We start from the raw sequence: 13,016 nt of genomic DNA on the forward strand, positions 1-13,016 counted from the left end.
TCAAATTGATTGTAACTGTGGCTATAAATTATCTTTATTTCACACACAAGCGAGACAAATCGGTTACTGGTTTATTTCCTAAGAAATAAGAGTAAATTGAATTTCACTCATCGACTATTATCTAGCTAGAGTATTTTTAGGATAAAAGAAGCTGCCTTTATTTGGTCTTACCTGTTAAATTTTATCAAATAATGACATAATTGAAGATTACTATTTAAAATACAATTACGTTTCAAAATAAGACACACAAACGCCACTCCAAATTGCTTGTCAAAAACAACACATTGTACAAGAATGTAAGAATAATTGAATACCTTTCACTAGTATATAAGTGATTATTTGATTATGCAGAGTTTTAAAATAAGGCTAATTTTACGTAATAAACACATGAATATGTATTCTCACATTTCTTAATCCAGCCTAGCCTTCTTTTTAGCAGTTATATCAAACTCTGCAGTTTGAAATAAACTCTGCACTTTGAAATAATACTCGAAAAGAAAACACTCAGAAATAATAATGCACAATAAATCGTATTTATAGCATTATGTTCTGTAATTTTAGTTACAACGACAAAATACTGCAGAGTTTAAAAAACTACCAAACAATGCATAGTTGCTAGCACACAAAAAACACAAAATACCACACAATTACCAATTCTACCAACCTTAAAAAACACACATTGTCCTTTCCATCACCATCCTTTTTTCTACTTTTTACTGAACCACACACCCTACGCTGATGGCATTAAAAAGGGGCGCAGCACCCAGGCCTCCGTCGCCATCTGTGACCCCCGCGAGGTACTTCGCCCTCACACAGTCGTCGCAAGTACAGCTGTCTTTGAGGGTGCAAAGGCCTCGGGCTGTAGCAATAGCTTCCCATTTGATCTGGTCATCTAGGGTCCCACTTCTGCTTAGGAGATTCTGTTGAGGAAAAAAGGCGGTGAAATATACTTTATACAAAAATGTAAATATATTGAAAGCAATAATGCAGTTACGGTAGCTATTCTCTCTAAGGAGATGAGCCAACTGCGCAGGACATATTATAGTGCACAAGCATTTGCGCAGACACAGGTGCACTCACTATGCCTTCACTCTCATGGCGCGATGGGACGGTAATCCGACACCACCGGAGAGAGATCAGGCGTGGAACCAACATTAACGTGCTTTCACGCACGGGTGTATCAATCACCATCTTCCAGAGAACGAGCTACTGTGTCAAAAATCCTTAAAACTAACAAAGCGATTTCGGCATTATTACTCATGAGTCGAGCCCCTTGCACAGCAATGAAAAGAAAAAGACCAGTTACTTAAAACATCTTGAAACCTTACCTGCATAACTTCAACATTACTAGCTTGCCACATATCCAAATCTCTCAATTTCTTCTCCTCCTTAATTCTGATCTTTTTAGTCTTCTTTAAAGTCCCACAGTAGACCGACAGGTCTTCGCTGGCTGCTATAGAAGTATCATCGAATTGTAAGGAGAGAACGTCACAGGATGTTGAGGCACCGTCTCCATCGTCTACTAGCGTGGTCTCTCGGTCTTCTAGCTCAGAATTTAGAGTAGACATGGAAGTAGCGTCCGTTGAAGCTTGGTTTTTAAGGGGCTGGTAGTTTATCTGGAAGATGTAGTAGTGGTTTTTATAATCTATCTATTCGTTGTATTGCGATTAGAGATTGAAATTATGATGCAAATGTCAAAATTCCATCTCTAGTCGCATAGGGTTATAGAGTCGTTATCTAAGCGCGGCGAATCATGATCCCTATGACAGTTCGTTAGCGCTTAACATTGTAGTGACGTCCTGTCACAACAAATCCTTTACAGGCCCATTAAAAATTCGAAAAAATCATAATTGTGTACATTAATTTGTAAATTATAAAAATGAATATTAAGAAATTATTATAAAAGGCCTATGACGGAACACGACGGTTTTTAGTCAGTAAGAGTCTGACACTCCCTCACCGCTGCTAACCCACAGCGGGAGGGGTCATTTGATGATTTTTGACGTCGGAAAAAAAAAGGTACGTAATGTTCTGAAATAATGGAAAAAAACTCAATGCAAATGTACATGGTACGTGCTGCAAAAGTTACGTCGTCTAGCTGTTATTGAAAAAAAGGGACACATCAATAAACAAAATATCGACGTTTATTATTAACGGTTGGTCAATAATATTGTTGAATTGTACATCTCGATTTTAATATTTTAATAAAAATTAATGTGTAGTAAAATGAAATATAATAAGGCCGTTGAATGTAATGAATGCAATGAAATGCACCTGTCTGAATGACATGACCTTTGCCTAACAGTATTTTATCGCAGTTTCGCATCACTATTACAACTGCCAGTTGGATCATCATTCGCCGCGCGTGGTATAGTTAGCAACGATTGAAAAGACCAAGTTCTTTTTGGTGAGATCGGTTAATTTTTTTACATAATAAGAGTTTTTATACACAGTTGTTACTTTTAGAAGTTTTTAGCTTAGTTCTTCATTTTAAGGAAAGTTTACTTCAGGTAAAATAAAGTTTGTGTTCTCCAAATGTCTCCAAAACGAATACCTATTTGTGGCTGGCTTCATTTTTAATAGACATTATATTGAGACAACACTGGTACCTAAATATTCGACTGCATAAAATGCTGAACCTATATTTATAGAAGAAAAAAAAAGGACAAGTCCCAGTCAAAGAAATATTGATAGATGAAGTAAGCCCAATTTATTTCTATTACCACCGTTTTCAAAGTACGCCTGAGATTGGAGCGACGTGACGTTACAACAAAATGGCCGCCTACCCGCCATCGCGCCTTCACCGCTCGGGGTTGCAACTATAAAATAATTTTGTGATTTGGTAATTTTCTTTTTGTGTGTTCAGCAATTTGGTAGAATCAGGCAGGCAGCTATATTTTGTTAGTTTTAAGCTTTTTTCAGTTAGTTTTAGTGGCAATGAATGGATAATTTTTTAATTTAATGTTAATTTTTTGAACCTTAATTTTTAAGATCAGAATGGTTTTCAAGTCACGCATCGCTCTCTGAAATTGTTTGAGTACAGCAACTGAGTAGTTTTTTTAATGCGATTTAAGAAATAGAGAAATACCGGGGACCCATGCACAGAAAATGACAATGAAACCAGCCATGATGAATTTGAGAACATTCCAGATTATTCAGAAAGTTTTTTTGCAGCCTTCGTAGCGTAAGAATTCTAGCGTAAGAATCGAGTATGCTTTAGTTACGGTGAGTTGCAATATTAAACTTAACGATAACCGAACCATTTTCAGTTGTCAAATCGCCGATGTGACCAATGGGCGGCAAGTATATGACAAGTTATCATTATGGTTAATTGGTGCAATACCCCTTATAGTTATTTACAAAGCAAACCACGTTATTATATTACCGACGATTACGATTGCGACAAGTGGCCGAATTCCAACTCCTACGCTCCATTTATCAAGCACTGGCGCAGTCCATCATAAGTTACTGCATCACGGCATGGGGGGGCGCCTGCAAATCTTACATGATAAGCCTCGAGAGAGCTCAACGATCTCTGTTAAAGGTAATGACCTTTAAGCCATATCGGTTCCCTACAAAAACACTGTACGAAGATTGTCAAGTACTTACAGTAAGACAACTATACCTTCTCAATCTCATATTGGCACAGCATATAATCACACCGATCAAACAAGGAATCCAACATAAAAGAACTGTCGGCAATGTATGTAGCACGATCAAATGCAAGACCGCCTCGGCTCGTCGGCAGCGGCTATTCCTATCCACATATGTGTACAACAAGACTAACAAAATTCTAAACTTCAACCCACAAACTAAAAATAAAACTAAAAAGGTACTTAAATCATGGCTTCAAACACTTGATTACGAACAGACGGAAAACCTAATGAAAGAACAGTACTCATGACGACAATAACACTCACACACACACATACATACACACATATACACACACATACACACACACATACACACAAATACACACAAAGAGCACAACCCATACATATTTACATTCACTCTCATCACACCACTCAGCAAAAGAGCAAGCATATTCATTTTTTTTTTCTTATGTTTACTTTACTTATTTTGTCCTTAGATTTTATTGCATATAAAGTGTTGTTCTAAAAAACGGGTGAAGACACTGGCTCCTGTAACACAGGTCTCACCTAGCACAGGAGCCAGGGCTTCCTTTGTAATTGTATTTTATTTTTTATGCCAATAAAACATTTATTTATTTATTTATTTTTATTATTACCTGAGAGTCTTCCAGTCTGCTTGTGTCACTCACTCGCCGAGTAACTATTTTCTGTTGTGATATTGTGTCCTGTAATCAGAAATCTCTTGTGTGTTGGCCTATTCACTAATGCTAAGGGAGTTAAGGCCAGGCAAGGTGGAGGGAAAACCACCTCAATAGCATTCCTAAGGAGGGTTAGCGTAAGGCAGGAGGCTGTAAGACTTAAGCCAAAACCTTTTACTACATGTAGGTACCTACGTAAATTAGGAAGGTTGTTGGATATGGGTGCAGGTTGTAGAAAGACATGTATCCTGGACGACTGTTATATTTCGAATGTAAGAATGTACGATTGAAGTGAACATTGAATGATTGAATGTTTGACGAATGATTGAAGTAGGTATAAACTTGGATATTTGTAAAGGAGGTATTATACGTACATGATGCGTATATTTCAACAAAGGTGATAAGCATGAATGAAAAAATCTTTGATCTAACTTACATCATCCTCGCTATCAATATTGAGGTCTGCCAGATCAGCTGACGCCGCGTCATCCAGCACCCCCTTACTGGTCGACGGTATGGGGGAAGATGGCGGACCCACTGGAAATGAACACAAGAAAGAATTACATAACTTACTAAAAGATTGCATCGGCTCTAGGTGTGCATGTCACGCAAGCTTTAACTTCTTCTTTTGTAAACTTAACATCACGAAAACATAGACAAGATAAAGATAAAAAGTCAGTTCTTCAAAGAAGAATGAAATCTACACTTTTGATCAACAGTTTTAGAAAGGACTACACCAAAAACGCCCGCCCTTCACCTCTTTGTATGTGTATTTGCCGGGATGCTGGGAAGAAGTGGCGCAACAAACTCCCCATAAACTTCCTAATGTGGGTCAATATTCTTTTATAAATTAAAGATGTAATAAAATATACCATCCTAATTCCAATCACCACTGTGTTTCTACTTTCTGCTTGAAAGAAGCAATTAAGGGGGCAACCTTCTACGTAGGTAACTCGTAAATTTTTTATTAGGTAAGAAAAGACAAGGCCAAAATCCGCAAATTGCCAATCCGGAAATTACCTAAACAGCCCATAGTGAACGATCGGTGATAAATATACATGTGTTACATGCTCATCATCCTCCGAGCCTTCCGGCTTCCAGTCTAACCGGATGCAGCTGAGTACCAGTGCTTTACAAGAAGCGACTGCCTATCTGACCTCCTCAACCCAGTTACCCGGGCAACCCCTTGGTTAGACTGATGTCAAACTTACTGGCTTCTGACTACCCGTAACGACTGCCAAGGATGTTCAATGACAGCCGGGACCTAGGTACAGTTTAACGTGCCATCCGAAACACAGTCATTCGTGTCTAAGATATACTTAGAAAGTACATACAAAATTAGAAAAGTTGCATTGGCCTTACCTGGAATCGAACCCGCGCCCTCATACTCATATGTTACTCATACACGTGTTACATACTAAAAGTATCAAATTTAAACATACACATACACAAGTAAAGCTCACCCGCGTTAGTAAGATACGTATAACATTATAGGTTTTGCAGAACAACAGTGTGGCAAGTCGCAACGGAAATTAAATACTAGCTGGAGTGTTACCTACAGTCACAGTCGATATCGGAGGAAATTACATTTAAGTAGGTTAAAGATTTTATCTTGATCTTCTGTGAATGTCATATAGGTACAGGAATAATTTTATCTAGTGCATATTTTTTTCAGGTGTTTAATTTAGCACTTACCTATTTTAATTTTGGACTTTAACAAAAATATACTTAGAATGCGCAAAAATTCTTAAGCAAACTTTTTTTTAGGTTATTCTTTATTATATCAGCTGTCTACTACTGAAAGTCCCACCAAAATCAGTCCAGGAATTTCAGAGATTAACTGGAATGAAAAAGATAGACAACATTTTGAAAAGACGATTTTGGCCTGCAGTGAGAAACCTGATTCTGATGTATCTGGATAAGCATATTTTCTTCTCTTTTGAAGTCAAGAATAAGATACATAAACACAATACGCAATAATAATTCATACACACAGTATGTTCTTTGTATACCAATTGACGTTATTAGGTACTGTAGACAGCAATTTTCCACTTAAGAATATCAGAACGCCTTTTGTCAACTGGGATACTGAAGTAGATAAATACTGACCACAGCTGATGTAGGGGACAAATGTGTTTAGAAAATATCCGAGTATAGAGTGAACTGCTTCCCGCATCTGGACAAAAATAAACTGAATTGTTATGGTGATTCAAGCTATACTACTATATAGGAGTAGATACATAGTTTTAAGTACCTACGTATTTTTATGTGGTAGTGAAAAGGATAATGCGTTAGAAATAAAAAACCGCTTTCTTTCAGCGTGAGTACATCTTGCCCTGAAAGAAAGCTGAAATCCAGATCTACTTATATAAGGAAGTACCTATATAAGTAGGTATGTGACTATGGTTTGTTATCCTTTCACACAAACTACTATATTTATGAAGATTTTAGCTTATTTATCAAAATAAAATATAGTGCACTTTTTATCCTAGAGCGGATTCCCACAAGACGCGGGTAGAAACGCGAAGTAGTCTCACTATAATGGCAGGAAATAGTCGATACTCTATACCGTGCGACACGCTACCGACCACTTTAGATTAATTTCTTTAAAGTAATTCTTACTGGGTCGAGATTTGAGTTATTTTAAAACTTTACGTCTTATGTATTAGTTATTTTTACATCACAGAAATTAATGCACTTTGACACGATTTTTTTAAACAAAATGTAAACATATAAGTCTTAAGATCTAAAGCCTGAAAAAGGACACAAGCTACTTTTTATTTGAGTCGAAAAAGCTCCCTTAGGATGCGGGTGAACCACGGAGATAACTCGAATGCTACATTTTAAAGTAAAAAAGACCTTCAAATATATAATCATGTCATCAGAAATTAACAAGATCAATGGATCTTGGAAACTAATGAGTTTAAAAATTTCCTAGAAGGACTCACTTCATCACTTATTTAGAATCTTACGAAAGGCTATAATTTCCCTAGGTAAATAATCTTACGGACCTTGTAATTTTTTGATGACATAATATGTTTTAAAACTCACAATTGTCGGTGCTATGGCTGGTGTGCAGTAGGTTCTCAGTCGAAGGCTGTTCCTGATAGTCTCTGCTGCGAGCTTTGAACAGGCCGAACTTCACTGGTGCCATTCTCTGAAACAAAAATTTTATATTTAGACTTGCAGACCTTGGAAACCACGGCGTACCTATTGGAAGTAGAGTCAAAGTCTGTTTTTTTTCAAAAGGTCCAGTGAATAACAGCTCTTTCGAAACGTCAAGCTAGTTGCACGGTTCCAAAGAGTTCTCATAGAGATGAACTCTCAAGAAACTCCAACTCCATATCCCGAATTGGTTTACCATAAGTCCTAGCTCGGGCTAAAAGTTAATTTGTGTTGCGAAGTATTAAAAATACATAATACTTCTTGCAGTCGGGTAAAAAAAAAAAATCAGTTTTTTTAAGACACACTTGGACAGACAGACACATACAGCGTGCAAACTCATAACACCCCTTTTTTGTCGTTAAGTAGTCAAAATATACTTAGTTGATTAGATACGAGAGAATTTAGAAGAAAAATACCCACTTTTAATGAATTCATTTGGAGACGTTTAGAAGTACGCACACTACTAACGTTTAGTCGGCCGATAGTTGGTTTTTGCTCATAAATCAGTATGAATAGAAGTACACACGTAACAACAATCAGGTATTTGACCGACTAAAAACTTCGATTGAATTCACTTTTTTCAACCCCCGGGCCTACGAAGGCTAAGAGATTATTTTCAGAATCTTATATTTACACCAGTACCAAAAACCCCGTAAGTACTCGTTGATACACCACCGGTACAAATTAACAACTGACATAAAACGGCTGGGCCGTGAATTTTACACGATTCGAGAGCACTTAAGGCCGGCTCACACGTCTTTTTTCTTTTTTCTTCAAGCATCCTTCAGTGTGGCCTCCAATTATAAAATTATGTGTAAAGGTTCTTGGTCCACTTGGTCACGGTGGGAAAAATTGTACTTACAAGGTTTTTCTTGTGGGTAAGATAAGTGCAAAGGTATAGGTACTTACTTATCTTGCTATGTATAAGAGAATTTAGATATCTATGGGAAATAAATGAAGCATAAGAAGGCTTGATGCGCAATTTCATTACTGCGTAGGTTTATATATGTCACCGGAAAATAACAAGATCCGTAAGTTTATCAATTTACTAGGAAGTTTATAAACTTTCGTAAGATTCTAAACGGGAGATAAATAGTAATATTTTACGTCCACATTTACACAAACTTACGGATCTTGTTATTTTCCGGTGACATATACGCATTAACATAAGTACCTAGGTAAATAGTAGGTTTAGTTTTTGCGGGAAGTTGTTTTGTTGTAATTTGAAAATATATATTCACCGTATTTATTTGGTAAGAAAGAATGTTACTTGTGAGATGACGGCAGATAGAAGAAGGAGAAAACATGCTGCGCCGACCTCAAATAAAATTGGGATAAGGGCAGGAGGATGATGATGATGATTTATTTTTACGTTATTTCTACAGTTAGGTTATCGGAAATTTTAAAATTAAAACTGACAACTTTCTTTTTTTCTTTCACGCCAAATCTTTTAAGTCGATTCAAATGTTTTTTTTTTCTCCACAGGTTATACTGAGACAAGATTTTATTTTTCCGGGTGCGGGAAGTGGTTCCCTCGGGAATCGGATACAGCTAGTATTCATAATAAACGGTTTACTCGATGTATCGGAAGAGGGAACTTTTATCGCTACAAATGTTTGACGTTTTGTCGGAGTTCGAAAGGAGTTCACTACCGATCCGATGTAGCTTCGAGTAGAATATAATTTATAGGTACTTCTAAAGGTACCTACTACGAAATATTTTCAAAGGTTGTCTGTAAGAGATCGCTTTTAGCGATAAGACCGCCCATTGTGTCACCGACTTCAAAATTTTTGTTTGTTCTTGTTGATTTTTAATTGGTGTGCATAATTTAATAAAGAATATATCTATCTATCTATCTTATTAAAAAAAATACAAACCTGTTATGATATATAAACCGAATTCACGAAAATAATAACAGGAAAACCATGAGGGCAATCGTAAATGTTTATAAACCATAAAAACGACGTTAAAAATGCATTAACCATCGTAATAAGGCTGCCAGTAGATACTATTGACATAAAATAAGCAAAAGAAAATAAGGACAGTAAAAAAACTTACATTATTATGTAGGTACAATATTTGTTATTTATTTAAATCTAATCTGATCTCTTTGCATTTGCAATTCCTGATAACGTCAATATAAGTCTTTAATGCCGCATAAAAAATCGACGAAAAACCTTGGATACTAAAATTGATTAAAGAAATTATTTATTTTTTACCGAAATATAATATCATTCCTATTTGCTTGAATAAAATCACGCCTTCCGATATCTACAAACAGCTGATAATAATATATTTCTGAATTCTTAAAGGAAATAGAAAAACTACAAAAGACTAATCTAGTTTATTATTAAAATTAATATAATAACTTACCTTTCAATTCCTTTATTTAGCAGCTAGGAAATAAAAACAAAAAAATCACATTCTAGACTCAAAAACACATTGATATGGGTCTTAGCAACAAATGGTAGAAAATTTCATTTAAATATAGGTGCCACTCTCAAAAATATTACTCAGGTAGAAAATCGTGTATAAAATAGTCGGTTTTTCTAAATATTTAGTTTAAAATATAGATTATTTGAGTAAAAAATAAGCAGCGCTCGCTTCCGAGTCGCGATCACTGGGCTGTTTATGAAGTCGACTGTCTCGCTTTAGGAACAGTGATTTAGGAACAGGTATTTTTGGAACGCCTTGGTAAGGGTTTTAGTGTTGTATTATTTGCGGTAGACTTTCTGGCGTCTTGGAACTTTGCGAAATACTGCGCTTGAACTATTTTAAAATACAGCGGGTGGCAGAGACATTCACCGACTTCTCACACTGTACAGTGTTTTATTTCATTGAAAGAGCCCCCATTTCATTGAATGAAAGATATGTAGTCTTCTTATCATTGACAAACTCACCCATCCACGCTATTTGTCCCACGGTGGGCGCCATTACGTCACTGTAGTAACAAAATATTTCACATCGAAAATAAATAAACAATAACACTTAGTACTTATTACGCGTAACGTGAGAACTACTGTCCGTACGATGATAAAATATAGCCCATATTACGCGCAAATAATGTAGCTTTCCGATCCTGAAGGAGTTTTTCGAATCGGTTCAGTAGCTTGGGACCCCAAGTACAAACAAACAAATATAAATATTATAATATTACTATAGATAACCGTTCCGAAATAGCTGTTCCGCACCGATCCAGTGTGCCTACTAAAAAGAGCTTTCCGCCATTATGGCTCAACATCGCAGATGCGCGCGCATTCTGTTTATAATCCACTTAGTTTCGATTTGACGTACTCTCTTTACATCTCATTGTCTTTCAAATTTCAACCTTAACGCTTTAAAAATAAGGTTAAAATTTACTTTGTAGTAATGTTACATCTTATTGACATTTGAATATCAACTTTAAGTTTAAGGTATATGGTTCAAATTGAAGTTGCAGTAATGCGATACAAATACTAGCAAACAATTCGGTTCTGTTTGCGTTTAATAGGAATAAATTATTTATTGAAGTAATTTTGTTGGTTAAGCATTTACGTGGTCAGTCTAACAAGATTTTTGCCGGATTACTGGCTAGCTAATTTAAGAATTAGTAGGTGATTTTGTTATTAAGATTTTGACATTTGACCTCTATTTTATACATTGGGTAAAAAAACTTTATAATTTTACGGTTTAATAAGTAGTTGTATTTACATACCTACTTCCCAATTAGGAATCATCCTTCAAGCCTTTTTCCCAACTACGTTGGGGTCGGCTTCCAGTCTAACCGGATGCAGCTGAGTACCAGTGCTTTACAAGGAGCGACTGCCCTATCTTACCCCCTCAACCCAGTTTCCCCGGCAACCCGATACCCCTTGGTTAGACTGGTGTCAGACTTACTGGCTTCTGACTACCCGTAACGACTGTCAAGGATGTTCAAGTAGTGTTCTGTGTTTCAAGTGCTATGTATAAAATATTTTTTTATTTTGGTAATGTATGTTACACCATAAATAGTGACGATAGAGTATTTATCAATCTATGACTGATCTGTAAATAAACTACGCTTTGTACTTTTATCTTCACGCCATCTTAACGTCAGTTTGTCATACGTCAACATCACTTACAAATATGATAATGACGTTTCAGATCAGAACCTACTTAACTCATCGCTCAGCAAACGTCATTGATTTATTTTTTGAGTCATTGTCTAGTGACGTTTATGATTAGAATATATTAGAGAGTTTTGATTATCGTCACGCCATTTTGATACCAGTTAGTCAGACGTCAACGTTCCTTATAAATCTCATAATTACGTTTCGAATTAGTACTTTTTGGAGTTATCACGTATTTGGAGGTAACGCATACGTCATTAATTTATCTTTTGAGTCATGACTTGGCGATGTCACCTTTTATTTTATGTAGTGACGTTAGGGATTAGAACTAATAGAGGATTTAGATTACCGTCACGCCATCTTAACTTCGCCAATGTCACTTGTAAATATGATTGTGACGTTTCGGATTAGTAGATATTTGTATAGAAGTTGTATTTCAAATGAGGCACACGTCATTGTTTTATCTTTTGAATCATGATTGAGGCAATGTCACCTTTTATATAGTCTAGTGACGTTTAGGTTTAAATAATTTTGATTATCGTCATGCCATCTTGACTCCAGTTAGTCATACGCCACCGTCACTTACGATAGTGACGTTTCCGATTAGTTTCACATACTTAACTTATCGTTCAGGTGGACACGTCATCGATTTGTTCTTTTGAGTCATTATGACTAACACGACGTCACCTTTTATTTAGTCTAGTGACGTTTGGGATTAGAACCTATAAGATAATTTTGATTATCGTCACGCCATTTTGAATCCTAACTGGATTCACAAGTCAGACGTCAACGTCACTTATAAATATGATAGTGACGTATCGGATTAATTTAGTAGGTGATATTGGAGTTATCGTTGACGTAAAGCAAGCTTGACTGATTCGTACCAAAGGCGATGTCACTCTATAAAAGACTGTGGTACTTAGTGACGTTTAGTATTTGTGTACAGATTTAGGCATTATTCGTTGACGAATCGTCAACGTCATTAATAAGACTTTTGAGTATTCCAAAATATTCTACCGCATTTCCATCACTGGCTTTTAATTTTGTTTCCAAAATAACTTTTTCATTGCTACAAACAGACAAACCTACAAACTTTACTTCTATACGCAGAGATAAATACTCTGGTGTATTTTCATTAACCACTGTCAAGTTAAAGTCGACCCTCCACTGTTGGTCACAAGGTTAAAAATCAAATGATGTGGTAGTGATGTCATTTGATCACTCTCTAGTGGAACAACTTAATTGATGGAGGTTTTAAAACTCTATGAGGGAACACAGATTATAAAGTACTAACATAGTAAATGTGCTAATTAGGTAAGCCAAATGTATGTTAGTGTACATTAAAAGTGTATTGTTTCAAGGTTATTTTCTTTGCTAGCTTTTAATGAGCATTTTGAAGAAGAAATCGTAGTTATTAAGATAATTGGCAGTCAAATCATGAACGTTTTGTTAGTAGGATTGTGACCATT

General features: G+C 36.0%; 1 protein-coding gene across 2 annotated transcripts; it reads right to left on the bottom strand.

Moving 5' to 3' along the window:
- Positions 1–220: 220 nt before the first annotated feature.
- On the bottom strand, positions 221–10,101 carry LOC110384661 (uncharacterized). 2 transcript variants are annotated; one of them, XM_064042117.1, is made up of 7 exons: positions 9,833–10,101; positions 7,346–7,451; positions 4,731–4,831; positions 4,253–4,321; positions 2,724–2,819; positions 1,329–1,616; positions 699–920 (listed from the first exon to the last, which is right to left on the bottom strand). In XM_064042117.1, the coding sequence occupies exons 2-7, from the start codon at positions 7,446–7,448 to the stop codon at positions 714–716; spliced, it is 864 nt and encodes a 287-aa protein (XP_063898187.1). In that variant the 5' UTR covers positions 7,449–7,451; positions 9,833–10,101; the 3' UTR covers positions 699–713. The 2 variants fall into 2 exon arrangements, with proteins under 2 accessions (XP_063898188.1, XP_063898187.1); XM_064042118.1 differs by lacking the exon at positions 2,724–2,819 and having other exon boundaries at positions 221–920.
- Positions 10,102–13,016: the final 2,915 nt, after the last annotated feature.

This window comes from Helicoverpa armigera, chromosome 27 (genome assembly GCF_030705265.1).
Source record: "Helicoverpa armigera isolate CAAS_96S chromosome 27, ASM3070526v1, whole genome shotgun sequence".
Classification (NCBI taxonomy): domain Eukaryota; kingdom Metazoa; phylum Arthropoda; class Insecta; order Lepidoptera; family Noctuidae; genus Helicoverpa; species Helicoverpa armigera.

Coding starts and splice junctions, on each gene's coding strand:
- LOC110384661 (XM_064042117.1), bottom strand. CDS start 7,448: ATGGCACCAGTGAAGTTCGGCCTGTTCAAAGCTCGCAGCAGAGACTAT. Junction 2,820..4,252: donor GCAGACTGGAAGACTCTCAG/GTAATAATAAAA, acceptor ATTATTTTATAG/TTGCAACCCCGAGCGGTGAA. Junction 1,617..2,723: donor GGCGTACTTTGAAAACGGTG/GTAATAGAAATA, acceptor TACATCTTCCAG/ATAAACTACCAGCCCCTTAA.